We start from the raw sequence: 16,402 nt of genomic DNA on the forward strand, positions 1-16,402 counted from the left end.
CCTCTGGCAGGCATTTTTAGAAAGGGTTAACTGGCAGGCACCACTTGGAGGGGACCTCTCTGGCTGTGAATATGAGTGAACTGTTCTGGAGGACCTCTGACAGGCACCATTAGTGGGTTCTTCCTGGCACTAGTATGATGGAGCTCTTTCTGGAACTGATAATGGATAGTGATGAGCGGCAGGGGCTATATTCGAATTTGTGATGTTTCATGAATATTTTGTAGAATTTTCGTCATATCTTCGCAAATTTGAGATTATTTTATTGAATGCGAAAAATCGGCAATGTAAAAATCGCGTAATGCGAATTCATAACGCAAAATACAGGCGTGGGTCACTTTAGCTACATTTTTCAAGCTGCTAGAAGCTTCACGAGTTTCTCCTGAGACTGGAGAAAATGGTCGGCACAGCAGAACATTACAATAGCTTTATATGCAGATAGAGTGCTCCAATATATTCGCGATTGCGCTAATCGGCAGTGATTAGAATATTTTATCGCACTACGTGCAACTTCACATTTTAGCAGGTCTGACGACACATTTTAGCAGGTCTGACGACAGCAAGAAGCAGAGAGGAATCATGTGTTCAGATGGAAAGAAAATGCTGAATATTCGATATAACGAATATATAGCACTAGATTCTAAATATTAGCGAATTCTCAAAGTGGCGATATTCGCAATAAAAATTTGCTATTCGAATATTCGCGCTCAACACTAATAATGGAGTGTGATTAAAAAAAAAGCCTCAGAGTTGGTGGCTCTACGCTATACGCCACGCAGAGGAGTTAAGTGAAAGTCTGCACCTCTGTTCTACTTTGGTTTAGTTAGTTTTAGTTTAAAAATGGCCTCAAACCCTGCACCAGATCTGCCCTGTGTGACTGAGGTTGTATAGAGCAATGAAGACAATTATCACATCGGGGTCCAGTAGATGGGCAGGTTGTAGGCAGTGCCCACAATGTGGCATCTGCTAGCAGTTAATCTGTGACAGAGGCTCGTGCAGCAGAGTCAGCACAAAAGGGATTAGCCATCAGCGCTTCGCTCTACCATGTCCTCACCGGGTGAATGAAAGACACTGACCGGCTTAATGGGTGAAAGGTTCACAGGAGGGTGTGACGGAGAGACGCGGAGGGATATGGATATGATGGATCGCACCTTAAAGGGGTTTTCTGAGACTTTAATACTGATGACCTGCCACCAGGATAGGCCATTAACATCTGACTGGTGGGGGTCTGACGTCCACATGCAGTGTCCTAAACACACTGCTTAATGTTGTGATTGTGCTTCATGTAACCTGTGCTTGTAAAATGTGTCCTCATAAAGTTGCATATAGAGGGGCAGGTTCTAACAAGCCTCCCGGGGTTAAGTCCGCACCACACACAGTGCAGAGCAGAAGGAGCAAGAAGGGCAGTGTGTGCAATGTCTGACCTCCGCAGCCATTTTGGAGACTTATCCAAACTCCATACTAGGGGTACTTTCACACGTTCATGTGTGTTTTGTAGATCCACGGATCCGCAAAACACAGATAGACATCGGCGATGTGCGTTCCGCATTTTGCGGACCGCACATCGCCGACACTTAATAGAAAATGCCTATTCTTGTCCGGACAAGAATAGGACATGTTCTATTTTTTTTCGGGAACAGAATTGCGGACCCGGAAGTGCGGGTCCACAATACCAGACCTGGGCAGCACATCGTGCTGCCCCATAGAAATAAATGGGTCCGCAATTCTGTTCCGCAAAATGCGGAACAAAATTGCGGACGTGTAAATGCACCCTAAGGGTACTTTCACACTTGCGTCAAAGTTTTCCGGTATTGAGTTCCGTCCTAGGGGCTGAATACTGGAAAAAAAACTGATCCGTTTTCTCCTAATGCATTCTGAATGGAAAGCAATCCGTTCAGGATGCATCAGGATGTCTTCAGTTCAATCCTTTTACGGTATTTGGACGGAGAAAAAAAATGCAGCATGCTGCATTTTTCTCTCCGGCCAAAAATCCAGAACACTTGCCGGAATGCCAGATCCGGCATTTTTTTTTTACATTGGAATGTATTAGTGCCGGATCCAGCATTAAAATTGCTGCAATGACGGATCCGGTCTGCGCACGAGCAGACCTTTAAAAATGTAAAAAAAAATATAAAAAATACTGGATCAGTTTTTCCAGATGACACCGGAGAGACGGATCTGTTATTGCAATGCATTTGTGAGACGTATCCGCATCCAGATCCGTCTACAAATGGTTTCCGTTTGCATACAGATTGCCGGATCTGCCTGCCAGAATCCGGCAACGCTACTGTGAAAGTACCCTTAGTTCCATGTACCAGCCCATAGAAGGGAAAAGATTACAGAAGAACCAGGCAACTCAGAGAGGGAATGAGAATATTGACATAGGAAGGTAACTGTCGTGTACCAGACTCCAGCCTCATTTGCATCAGGTGGAGAGATTCTAAGCTACAAGCTGCCCACCATTATTAAAGACAAAAAGGCCATTTGTCTGAATATAGTATTCCTAGAAGAGGATACAGAGGTATAGGATTATACAGTACAGCAGAGATAGTTCATCCCTCCAACCTGGAGAAATAAGAGAGAGAATGACTGATTGTCATAGAGGACTATGCCTGATGCAACTTCTGGGAACTAATGTGAATCCCTGTAAAAGCTGCCTTTATGTAAATGACTTTTTCATATATTGATGACCTGTGGATCTGCTTCAGTAAAGTACTGGGTGTTCATTAAAAGCTCTAGTCTCCCTATTCTATATCATCATTACTACTACTCTGAACATTTGCACCTAGCGGTCCTGGCGTCACGAACCAGGGGCCCAGCCACCAAAGCACTTTAAACACCAATTACCATCAAGGGCACCTCAACCAACATCTGGCTGGTGTTCTCTGCAACCTAGAGTGCCCCGGAGGATTTCGTGCTGTCTTCCCATCCACTGCACGCCGGCCCCAAGGGACAACTAAACCGTGAGTACTACTATCCTCCACACCTTATCACTAGTACGCTCACGCACATCACCCCTAGGGTGTCCGGTCGTTGCACACAACCCGCCAATCAGCTGTTCTTCACAGAACTACACACCTCTGTCCAACCTATTGATGTAAAAACAGAAAATCATATAGTACAAAGGTAGAACCAACTGCTCTGCTTGATTCTTTGAAGGCTGGGAGTTTAGGGGGTGCGTTCTTTCTCAGAGGGCATGTCCTTTCTCGGGGACAGCCCTCTCCCTATCGCAGCTAAGGGGGTGTCCATTCTGCTGCAGTTTTCTCCTGTCAAAGATTTTGCATTGTGGCCAGAGCTTCTGAATCCCTCAGGTTAGGGTTTGATAGGGGGCTCTCTAGCTGGTTTGAGAACCCAAGACCTCACTTGTACTTCTATTTGCAAATATTCCCATTGGTAAGTAGCAAGTCCTTCTGTTGACAGGTGGCTGATGTGTAAGGACAGGATTTGTTGTAGACAATGACAAGGAGTGGGAACCTAGCCTGAGGCGGCTTTGTGTAATAGGCGGCATGACGTAAACCAGGAAAATAGCTTTCCATTAGTGGTAATTGACAATCAGCTGCTGCAGAACAAAGCCTCGGCACCACATAAAGACATTTACCTACCAGGTGGATGCCCTCCGAGGGTTGTTAAACCAGGTAATCAGAGAAAATGAAGCTGCAAAACAACAACTCCCAGCATGCCCTGATAGCCCGTGGCTGGAGAGACACCGATGGGTTATATATTCTTTCTTACTGGATGGTTTACTTTGGGCCTGTCATACTGTCTCAGAGACATGGGGATTACAAGATGTTTATATCTTATACAACAAGCAGAAGGAACATCTGGGAAGCTTTTATCTCTGTCATCTTAACCTTGCACTGGATTCACAATCTATCTGTTTGCACCATTTTAGGAATCATTTTCCTCTCACTGGTTGGGAATCATTTTTTATGCTTTGCTGAGAAGTACGTAGCACCACTTTTACAGCTCCTTTGTTTAAAGGGAACCCGTCACATTGACCACGCAATCAGATCTGTGGGCAGCACGTTACAGAGCAGGAGGAGCGGAGCGGAATGATATATAGTTTTGTGGGAAATGATTCCGTAGAATGTATTTTCTATATTTATATCTTTGCTCATTCTATGATTAGGAGTCCAGTGGGGGGTCCTATTAGTGATTGACAGCCTTCTCTGTATAGGTACTGCATGTAGACAAAGATAGTGTCAATCACTAATAGGACCACCCACTGGACTCCTAATCATAGCTCCTCCTACTCAATACCATGCTGCTAGCAGATCAGACGCCACGTTCAATGTGACATATTCCCCTTAAAGTAGTCCTCAAGTTCAGTTGCATTATTTTATGGCACATACATCATAGCATATAATTTATAATATCAATTTTATCTTATATTGTACCGGTGGTAATGGTTATGTTTGACATCATTTTTTATGTCTTCTATGAATTTTATCTAACAAAAATAGTTAATGCGGTTCTCCAATCCTACAGTTTTCAAACCAGTCCCTGGATCTGAATACTTTTGTAATTGCATGTAATTAAACATTTAGCATAGCCTCTGAGTTATTCACTGAAATCTATCTGTATAGCGCCACCTGCTGTTTGCTCTTTTTCTAATTTCTCTGACCTGCTCACTGAGGTGGACGGACATGCTCAGTTCCATCCTTCAGCTGAAGTAGAAAGGACATCATTTAATATATGATATTGGATTTCATTTTTTTTACATTAATCATGGGGCAACCCCTTTAAATAACTTTTTTTTTGTTTTATCTGTTTTGCCATTTACTTCATAAAGCTTTATTTTTTTGCCATTTGAGGACTTTTAATTTTTCATTATTTTACATATTAATCCTGCGTATATAAAATGAACAGGCACATGTACACACTTCAGTTATTCCCATCAGTAATTGTGAGCGAAAACCAGGTGCGGGTCAAAAACACGGAACAGGAGGAAATCTTTCTATCATACCTGATCTCTCTGGAGGCTTCACTACTGGTTTTGGCTCACAATACCTGACGGAAATAACTGACCAAATAACTGGTGTGAACTCAGCCCTATAGGAGCCAATGGCTGAAGGCTCATTCGGCCAGCAGCTATTCTCTCTAACTCCCCTATACAAATGCCTTCTCTGAGTTTGGCCGAATGTGCCAGGGGAGAAAGGGACATAAGCTTATCTCTTGTGGGAAACAAGGATTGGACGTGTTGAAATCCAACAGCCCGATCCTTCTTTTAAACGAACATCTTCTGTGGAGGAGAATCAGGAGACTCCCCCTCACCCTCATCCACCTGAAAATGACGTTCCTCTAATGTGTATGGGCATCTCAAGATATGTCCAAGGCATCATGTGAAGAGTCTTGAGGGGTATTTGTCAGCCACAAATGATCAAAATGTTAAGGATTATGGTGGTTTTATTATTATTTTTGTATATATAGCTATTATCACATAAATATAAATTTTTAAACAGTGAAACAAATACAAATGGCGAACTAAGGCAACATTAATGAAAGAATAAATGTTCTGTGTAGAGCGAATAGAAGTTAATGAAGTGGACTTCGATACGAATTTCAGGGAAATTTAGATTTGCCGCAAAGCCGAATTTCCTTGTGCTTCGTGGTAACAAATTGAATTTCATATCATACACCTCATCTATTTGAGTGTGAAGAGGCCTCTGCGGCCATCTTGCTTGAAGATCCCATGCGAATGACGTATGACGTCACCAAGCCAGAAGACATGATGATGTCATCACGCGCTGCAAGAGATTTCGCGCTGGATCTTCTAGCAAGATGGCGACGAAGGCCTCTTGCCGCTCAAATGGATGAGGTATGTATAAAGCAACCCCTAAAATGCTTTAGTATTGATCTCAGATGCCGCGATCAGCGATGGACACTGCATCTGAGGGGTTCAATGATGGGGGCGGCGCAATCGCCCCCGTCATTGAACTTCGTGATGAAGTAATTCGTCATAAAGTAAATTCGGCGAAGCAGCGGAATTAAATTTTTAAGAACTTCGCTCATCTCTAAATAAATGAATGGACGAGCAGAGGATATACAGTATGTCTCGTTTTATTGAAAATACTTTTTTTAATGCTGAAAACCTAACATAAAAGCAAAAATTGTGGTATCTACTGGATCACAGCATTAATACCCACAGAATGATCTGCTTATCTATATATGAATACTCCGATACTCCATTCTAATCTGATATATCTATCGTGGCAGTAAGACAGTGTGGGCTCAGTACTGCCTAGCCTCTGCCCGTGACAATTCACCCGAGTATCAGGCTGGATGTTGGGATCGTGTTGCCTGACAACCCTATATGTGTTTTAGGTAGAGTCTCCATAGCCACACGACTGGGGGCACAGCTGTTTAGCTCACAGCTTTATTGCTACTAGGTAGAGAGCAGAGATGAGCGAAATGATTCTACAGAATCGATCTGTCCAATCAGCAGAGCTGCTAGAATCCATTTGTCCAATCAGCAGGGTTTATGCAAATGAAGTAGCCCTGCTGATTGGGTAAACTGATTCTAACAGCCCTGCTGATTGGCCAATCGATCCATCTCAGCCTGCTTTACTAATCAGATTTTTCTAAAAATAAGGAGGAGAACTAGAAAACAGATATAACCATGTGCTGCAGGGTACAGTCCGGCACCTGTACACAACAAGGATCCTTACAGAGCCTGAAATCCTATGGCATCAGTCTAATACTCTTTAAGGATATGATAATTCACCATATCGTGGAGAAAGGTAGGACTTCATCGGACAAGTATTTTTGCAGGTCAGTCTGAGGATCATCAAGGTCTAAACTAAGAAAACTGGAGACCAGCTTCTGACACCTGAAATGAAAGCAAACGAAAGCATGCGAGGTGAGCTGGAAGAGCGAGAACGCATGCAGACAAGGTCAGATCATTACATCAATCTGTCTAGTCCCACAGGCATATGGATCCTGAAAAGTGGAGCTTCTTCTGCCAACTTGTACTGTTTGAAAATGGGTTTTGCAAACCAGAAAACTCCTTTAAAGGGCATCTGTCAGCAGATTTGTACCTCTGACACTGGCTGACCTGCTGCATGTGTGCTTGGCATCTGAAGACATCTGTGTTGGTCCCATGTTCATATGTGCCCGCATTGCTGAGAAAAATTATGTTTTAATTATATATAAATGACATTCTAGGAGCAATGGGGGTGTTGCCGTTACACCTAGAGGCTCTGCAACTGCTGCACCCTCTCCACTTTGATTACCAGGGCCAAGCATTATGATGTTTACACTGCCTGGCCCTGTCAATTATAGTGCAGGGGACATGGCAGTTGCAGAGAGAGCAGAGCCTCTAGGTGTAATGGTAATGCCCCTGTTGCACCTAGAGGATAATTTGCATATATTAAAACATAATTTTTCTCAGCAATGCGGGCACATATAAACATGGGACCAACACAGATGCCTTCAGCTGCCAAGCGCACATGTAACAGGTCAGAGGTACAAAACTGCTGACGATGCCTTTTAAATACCGGTATGGCGAATGCTGGCCAAATACATAGGATAACTGTTAGCTTATAATAATTGATCCATGTTATAAGAAGTGATTAATACTGAGATCCCGGGATGTTCCTGTGCCTCTCAGTTACAATAAAAGCGTTCTGGCACCTCTTCACCAGCGACATTCTTCACCAGGGTGTTACAGATGCCGATCCCACATCACATGTGAACTGTATACATAATCATTCTCTGTTGGTTAAAGATACATTGATATTTCCCTTACTTGTCCATTTTCTCTTGCTTAGCTGCTTGATCAAGGCATTGGATGGCGTGTCCTCTCCGAAACAGCTCTGAAACCTTAGGTTCAAAATTGAGAATGTAATGAGACTTTTACATAAACTTCTAGATTGGAGAACAAATTGATTTATAATGGCTCCATCACGGCTCCTGTGCAGAAGACATGACACCAGTCTGAACAAAGCCTTGCAGGTTCTCTAGTACCCCGACACTAAAATGAAACATGCATAATTTCCTATTTGAAGGGCTCAATATATGGTGGCCCTCTCCTCCTCCATGATATGGACGTCTTAGCTGGGACTCCCACCTACCGGATATGTATGGACACCCCTTTAAAAATTATTCACGCATTATATATCACACTACTAATTGTCGGTGTTTACTGCCTACTTAATAGAATGGACCTGACCTGCAGTATTTAAGAGGCTGTGGCTGAAGCCTCGTCATTTAGTGGTCGGATGCCCACTAATCACATATTGATGGCCCATCCTAAAGATGTACCATCAATGTAAACTTACCTTGAGTGATTTTACATCAACCCTTATGAGGGTTATCCATATTGATGGCCTATCCTTAGTAACCGAATCAAGCCGGTGGGAGTCTGACCCCCGGCACCCCTACCGATCAGCTGTTTGATGGGGCTGCGGCTCTTGCACAGCTGTTGTTGCCTCTTCATTGTAAACCAAGCACAGTGTCATACATTGTATTGTGGCTCAGTTCCTTTGACTTGCATGGGACTGAACTGCAGAAAGGCAATGTGACTGTAAAGCATGACGCCATGGGCCTAGGAAGAGCCTGAAGCACTCACATAAGCTCCAGGGGCGGATTGGCCATAGACCATACAGGGAAATTTCCCGGTGGGCCGATGCCCAGGGGGCCAACCAAGATCTCCTGATGGCCCAGGCTAGGTACATAATTATCTGAAGCGCAACGGTCGCAGTTGCCCTCCTGAACAACTGTATTACCATCCTTAGGACGCTGATACATTTAAATATTGTGGTATCCGATTCTGCTGGGGCGGTACTTTGTGCTGCACAATGGTACTGCAGCCCCTGTCTACTTCTATTGTCCCTGCCTACTTATGTTGCCCTGTCTTCTATCAATTTTGTCCCACCTAACGCGGAACCACTTTGTTTTTTTTCCAGGGTCACTTTAATTTCCCAATCCGCACCTGATAAGCACTGTGAACTCTTCCAACTGCTGATCGCCGAAGGGGTTGTGAGCTGAACTATTGGTGACCCATCCTTAGAATAGGTCAGTGGTGGCGAACCTATGGCACGGGTGCCAGAGGCAGCACTCGGAGCCCTCTCTGTGGGCACCAACACCCTGGAAAAAGTCTGAGTGTACCAATATGCCTTAGACCTTTCCTGCCATTCATCAGCGCAGGACGCACCATGAACAGCACAGGCAGCGCACTGAATGTAGACAGGCTATTATAGCTACTACATGATAAAGTACATGAAAGATATACTATATTGGACTGTAGGATTCAGGTTAACTCGCCACGTTGGCACTTTGCGATAAATAAGGGGTTTTGGGGTTGCGGTTTGGGCACTCGGTTTCTAAAAGGTTCGCCATCACTGGAATAGGTCATCAATATCTAAATCCCAGACCACACCTTTAAGAACAGTTAGTACTTTACCTCCACTCCTCTCTTGATGATTTCTTCTGGCATACCAGCCATAGATGCCACCCTGGCTGCCTGGCTCACTTCAGAAACGCCATCTTTAAGCTGGTAGAAAAAGATGAGTTCCTCCCCGTCCAGACACCACTCAAGCGTCTGTAGAGAATACAGGGAGACTATCGAAACTAGGCCAAAGCAAAGGACAAGGAGCTCAGCATGGCAATCAGTTGGGTCTCAGCTCTCGTTTTGTTCCGAGACGCTTTTAGAAATAAAAGACTCAATCTTTTTTCCTTTACATCAGTTCTTATAGATCTTCTCCAGTGTGTGTAAGTGAATGTGGCGAAAGTTAATAGGTCCACTACATCCAAAACACCCACAGTGTAGGGGCCACCTGTCCTATATGCGATAGGGGTCAAGTGAGGTCTGGGTCAGGAGCTAAGATCGTGACCACCAAGATCTTCCTGCTACCTGCAGTAAGAATGAATGGCGTGTCTTACCTGATAATGCACTATGGGACTTTCTGGGAGTATTTTCAGCTGAATCAGACTGTGGAAGTTAGTAGAAAGTAATATATAGGGACAGGAAGAGTCCTGCTTTATCCAGTGTCTGAGAGTGGCAGCTAAAAGGGAAAGGCCGTCCACCTGGAGAGACATACATACATCTTCTATCATAAGTAACATCTGCCTGCTTTATCTATCTACAGTGGCATGCCAAAGTTTGAGCATCTATGGTGTTAGTTATTACTAAAATTACTGTTACTTTGAGCTGTTAAAGGGGTTATCCCATAAGTAATGTAAACATTGAAAATCATATAGTACATGGCATTCTCTTTCTAACAAAGCTAGAACCAGCCCTGCACCTCACATGGATCCAGAGATCTCCCCATTCACTGCTCTGCTAGATTTATATCAAGCTGAAAGCTCAAGGGGAGTGTCTTTTCTATTGCAGCTTAGGGGGCGTGTCAATGCTCTCCCTATCACAGCTCAGGGGGCGTGCCCATGTTCTCCCTATCACAGCTCAGGAGACAGTTGAAGGATGAAACTGAGCATGTGCGGCCACCTCACTGAGCAGGACAAAGAAATAAGAAAAAACAGCGTAGATACATTTTATTGAATAACTCAGTGGCTATGCTAAACTTTTAATTACATGAAATTACTAAAGTATTCAGATCCAGGTGCTGGTTTGAAAACCCCTTTAAGCAAGTTAAAGAGGAAATGATCTCCAAAAGGCATAAAGTTAAAGATGAATGTTTTCAACATTTTAAGCAATATATCTGAACTATTTTGGTTTTGTACAATTTAAGAGTGAAAAATAGAAAGTATGTAAACCCAATGTCACGGTGGGGAGTGGGGAAAACCCCCCACCGTACAATGTAAAGGTATAAAGGGGAAGCAGCTAGGCCAGGAAGCTGGAATCAAGGAGCAGGTCACCTCCTATAGCGTCCCTAATCCTCACCCTAACTTCTTACCGTATGAGCGGACCTGGATGGTGGGACGGCACATACCAGGATACCTATGGCCTTGAGTTGCCCTGATAATCCCTCACATAGAAGTAGGGGAGAGACAACCTGTTCTTCTCAGACATGAATGAACAGAAGTCTCAAATGGCCTAGCAGCAGGGAAAAGGGAAGCCCATACACAACTAGAGGATCGGCAGGTAAGAACAACAAGACTACTCACTTACCTGCTGAAGCCTCCACAACTGGAACCCGTGCATAAGTACAGGAGCCCAAACACAGCAGGTCACAGTACAAACTACCACACAGGAATTCAGCAGGCCAACTCTGCCAGAGTCCCCCATGCTCACACAGTGCATGGCAGCCCAAAGCAGCGCTGCATACAGGCTTATGGTACACCCCTCCGGGAAACCAGCCCCCTCACGGAGGTAACACAAAGGGAAACGTCTTGCACACATGTAGGGACAAACACCAACAACATCCCAGACATGCAACAACAAACAAGACGTACAACAAACCTCCAACTCAAACCCTCACCATAAACAACACACCAGGAGGGGAAGAAAGACAAGGAGGAAACACACAAACTGGGAAGACCTTGATGACCACAAGGGTGGCCCTCACTGGACAGATGGTAAAACCAGGAGCAGGGAACCACCAGCACACACCAAGCGTGGAGGAACACAGAGCTACAGGCTTCCAGCAGAAGCTAAATAGCCCAAAGTGACCACACCTAATCAGGGGTTTAACCCTTACAGTACCAGACAGGGGAAGGCTACAACTTAAAGGGGAAGTGCACACACAAGCCACCACGTTGCCACCAGCAACAGCATGCGTGGCAACCATGTCACGGCGCACACAGCCAAAGCCTAGACACTGCCACCACATGTCATAACAGCAACACGTTGCCACCGGCAACAGCATGCTTGGCAACCATGTCACGGCGCACACTGCAAAGGCCGTGACACCCAAGGAGATTTCAGTCCTCAGATAAACGTGGTCTCAGACCTCAAATAGCCGTTTGGGTTAAGATTTGATCACAATCATCGTTAGGAAAGGCCAGGTGATGCACATTCCAAACCTTTATAAGTATCCACACTCCTCTAACCTTGTCCCAAAAATTCTGAAGTTTGCAAAAGAACATCTACACAAGCCTGGTGCATTTTGGAACAAGTCCCGTGGACCAATGAGGTTCAAATAGAACTCTTTGACCACAATGCGCAAATGTTTGTATGGAGAAAAAAGGGAACAGAATTTCATGAAAGGAACACCTCTCCAACCAGAGCTGAACTCGGACATACCCATAATTTCACCCAGGCAGCCCCCCTGATCTTAGCAGCGGAGTATTTCATGCTCCGATGCTCTCCCTTGCCCTGTGCTGGATCGTGCAGGGCAAAGGCTCTTTTATTTACAATAACACACTGCCGGGCGGAGGCTTCCACCCAGCAGTGTGTTCGGTGACGTCACCGGCTCTGATGGGCGGGCTTTAGCGCTGCCCTAGCCGTTTTACAGTGTCGGTGACATCACAGGGCTCACTGCTGGGCGGAAGCCTCCGCCTGGCAGCCCTATGGAGAGCCCGGTTCGTCACAGGAACTCCAGAAAATGCCTTTGCCCTGCGCGATTTAGTGCAGGGCAAAGGAGAACATCGGAGCATGAACTGCTCTGATGCTCAAGTCAGGGGGTTGCCTGAGTGAAAATGGGGATATGTCCTAGTTCAGCTCTGAATCCGGAGAACCCCTTTAAGCATAGGGGTGGATGAATCCTGCTTTGGGGTTGTGTTGCACCCAATGGCATGGGGAACATTTCACAGATAGAGGAAATAATGGATTCCATGAAATGGAAGCAAACACCAACTGTAAAAAAGCTGAAGTTGAAGAGAGAACGACTTCTACACGTGAATAATGATCCTAAATACACCTCAAAATCCACAATAGACGACCTCAAAAAGCTCAAGCTGAAGGTTTTACAATGGCCCTCACAGTTCCCTGATCTGAACATCATAAAAAATCTGTGGATAGACCTCAAAAGAGCAGTGTCTACACTACTGGAAAATGAAAAAAGGATATCTATCTATCTATCTATCTATCTATCTATGCAGTTAATTGTCAGTTCACTATGCAAGAATAGGGAACATCAGTGACATTTCTTACCGTATTGGTCCCTTTTCCAAATTCATCTATTAAAATAAGTGAACTTCTAGTTGCATTATTCACTGCTCTTGCAACCTAAATAAAGTAAATGGTTGTGATAACAATAAATTAATGGAAGTGCCAACTTTTCCAGTATATTTCTATAGCGACTAGGGATGAGTGAATCGACTTCGGATGAAACATCCAAAGTCTATGCGCGTAAAACTTTGTTTGAATACTGTACGTAGCGCGCTCTCCATACAGTATTAGAATGTATTGTCTCCGATAAACCGAAGTTATAACTTCGCAAAGTCTCCTGAGACTTCGGGTAATAACTTCAAAACTTAATTTCTACTGTTAAAATTATTTTCCCGAACTCTGGTTCAGCTACAAGGTACCACTTGGAACCGAAACGGAGTTCGGAAAAAGGTTTTTAACAGTAGAAATTCATTTTTGAAGTTATTGCCTGAAGTCTCGCGAGACTTCACGAACTAATAACTTCAGCTCATCTTAGCTCAATACATTCTAAAACTGTATGGAGCACTCGCTTTATTTACTTTTAGATTGTTTATGTTTATTATCAATTTATAATAAATGTTATAATGAAAGTTCCATGTGACCCCCCATTTTAGAGTGCCTGCCCTCTCTATTACAGTATTCAAACAAAGTTTTATGCGAATCGGCTTCGGATGTTTCATCCAAAGTTGATTCAGTCATCTCTAATAGCGACAATGCATGTAAAATAAAAAAGTTGCTTGTTTAGTAATATTTTATGTATGCAGACCTATGTGCACCCATACTGCAGGGATCAGACTACACAGGGTTTGTTTGCAGTCTGTAACCATGGATACACATAGACCTGCAAAGTTGCTGTAGAAACAAAATGACAAGTTGTGATGCAGTTCTCTGCATGCAGCACAGATTTCCTGGTTTATGTGATATTTTGTCCATGTGAGTTCTTTTATATAGGAAAAACAATTTTCCCTTCATATAAACGCGTATGTGAACATTTCCATTCTTTGAAAACCGGTATAGGCTGTACTCATAGAACATGTATGTAGTGAACACAAGGGTGATTCACAATGCCTGCGGTTTGCAGGTCTTCAAAGAATTCACCCACCAGTGAACGGCTCCGAGTGTTACTACAGGCTGAAGCTAGATGGATAGTGAGAACGAGAGCTTTAGGACCCTGCGGACGGATGGACAGAAATGTTCTATCTTCTTTTCTCTGATTAGCTTTGTTTTTACTATAGGTAATTTTTGCAATATGACTGCAATTATTCTCTTTTTTTTTTTTTTTTAATGTTTGGTTAATATCAGTGTGAATGTATAACACAAGTAGCGATATAGTACACCTGTGAATCAGGCGGTGTGAGATTCAAAAGGACGTGCTTACGCCCATCCCACTTAGGCCTTGAGAAAACGGCGCACGATGAGAAACGGCCGTAGGCCGAGGATTTGTGCTACATCGTTACCTCCCTGTATCGTGCACTTCAATTTAAAAAAGATACTTGGCAAGTCGGGTGAGTGCCGTGGATATGTTTCTTCACTCTGGATTAGCGTTGGTAGATCCAACTTTGGACGAATCCGAATGTTTGTGATTCTTTCACTAAGCAGTAAGAGTTCCCGATCACCGTACCTGTATTACACAGTATGGGCTCCTCCTGTGGCCGCATGAATGTGAGTCTCGCAAATGCGCCATCGCTGTAACTAACTGTATTACACAATGAATACAAACCTAGATTCATTATGGATTGCAGTACAACCAACGACTCTGGGTTTATATACGTTGTGTAATACACTTCGGCATGCGCCGCCACTCACAGTAATGGTACATACTCGACACTCATATAGGCTCGTGTTACTGGCGGCCATCTTCATGCGGCCACAGCGGAGCTTATTTCACGCCCCAGAGTGGCATTACCACCTTTGAACCCCGCTACTGTCTTTATTGGTTAACCTCATTTCATCATGTGTATTTATTTCAGGTTTAAACACTGTGCATTTCTATGTTTGAAACTGTTATGTTAACATGTGATATACCTGGTTCACCAGTAGGTGGCAGCAAGCATGGCAGAGATACAGTTAGAGAGAATGGAACCCTTCTTTACATTCTAACTCTCCCTCTAAGGAGGGGAGGGGGCTAGTTAGTTAGAAGTCAGTCTAACTCACCCCCAGCTAGGGGAAGGGTGTGCACAAGGTGCACGTCCCTGCTGGACATGCCCCAGCCAAGCAAAGCGAGCCAGCTAGAGCACCTTCAGCTCTGCTGGATATAGAGGACACAGCTTGGAGCCTCATGAGCCAGGAGGAATTTTCCCTGGACAAAACTAGAGACAGACCAGACTAGAAAGTGAAGTACGGCATAAAGAAGAAGCTGAGTTCTATAGCCAGCCTGTAAGTACAGCAGAGCCAGAGAGGAACAGATGTAGCAGAGAGGAGTTTGCCTGCCACAGTTTTAATGCCAAAGCCTGCTGGGACCAAAACAAAGTTTTAAGATTGTTTCTGATGAACGTTTACCAAAAGCCAACACCTTGGGTCCAGTCGTATACAGGTAGGAGCACCGTGACACGTGCACAAAACATTAAGGGACATTATAGGCCACCCTATACCACTCGGCCATTCCTACATCTGGGTAATAACACCATTTCTTGAAGGCACTCTGTCCCGTTGTTGCTTCATTGCAACTGGCGTCACAAAACACTTATCTCCTCTTAAAGGGACCCCTTGTGGACCGCATTGTTGCACTTATACTGTATAATTCCGATTCAGCGATCGGGAACTCACGCTGATTACTGAAAGAATCACAAAGATTCACATTTGTCCAAAGCAGGACAAATCCAAATCTACCAATCTAAGGCCTAGTTCACACGAACGTTTTTTTTGCGGGTGTACGGGCCGTTTTTTTGTGTTCCATATACGGTCCGTATACGGAACCATTCATTTCAATGGTTCCGCAAAAAAAACGGAATGTGTTCCGTATGCCTTCCGTTTCCGTTTTTCCGTTTTTCCGTTCCGTTGAAAGATAGAGCTTGTCCTATATTTGGCTAGGTCTACACGACGACAGTTGTCGCGCGACATTTTGTTGCACCAATGTCGCGCGACAATTTTTATAATGGCAGTCTATGGTGTCGCACTGCAACATGCGACATGCTGCGACTGCGACGCGACAGTCGCAGAAAATCCATTCAAGATGGATTTTTCTGCGACTGTCGCGTCGCAGTCGCAACATGTCGCATGTTGCAGTGCGACACCATAGACTGCCATTATAAAAATTGTCGCGCGACATTGGTGCAACAAAATGTCGCGCGACAACTGTTGCGCCCTATCTGTCGCGCGACTTTTTGTCGCGCAACAAATGTCGTCGTGTAGACCTAGCCTTTGGCCGTAAATCACGGGTCGTGGCTCCATTCAAGTCAATGGATCCGCAAAAAAAAC

At 44.3% G+C, this 16,402-nt stretch overlaps 1 protein-coding gene across 3 annotated transcripts in view; it reads right to left on the bottom strand.

Moving 5' to 3' along the window:
- Nucleotides 1–5,423: 5,423 nt before the first annotated feature.
- MSH5 (mutS homolog 5) overlaps nucleotides 5,424–16,402 on the bottom strand; it is an 80,264-nt gene continuing 69,285 nt past the window's right edge. For all 3 annotated transcript variants that reach the window (XM_044306399.1, XM_044306398.1, XM_044306400.1), the window contains 5 exons: nucleotides 12,989–13,063; nucleotides 9,880–10,023; nucleotides 9,401–9,538; nucleotides 7,745–7,818; nucleotides 5,424–6,826 (listed from right to left, as the gene is read on the bottom strand). In XM_044306399.1, coding sequence (XP_044162334.1) covers nucleotides 6,718–6,826; nucleotides 7,745–7,818; nucleotides 9,401–9,538; nucleotides 9,880–10,023; nucleotides 12,989–13,063 — 540 coding nt within the window. In that variant the 3' untranslated portion in view covers nucleotides 5,424–6,717. The remainder of the gene's footprint in view (nucleotides 6,827–7,744; nucleotides 7,819–9,400; nucleotides 9,539–9,879; nucleotides 10,024–12,988; nucleotides 13,064–16,402) is intronic.

The sequence above is a fragment of the Bufo gargarizans genome, chromosome 9 (genome assembly GCF_014858855.1).
Source record: "Bufo gargarizans isolate SCDJY-AF-19 chromosome 9, ASM1485885v1, whole genome shotgun sequence".
NCBI classification, from domain to species: Eukaryota; Metazoa; Chordata; class Amphibia; order Anura; family Bufonidae; genus Bufo; species Bufo gargarizans.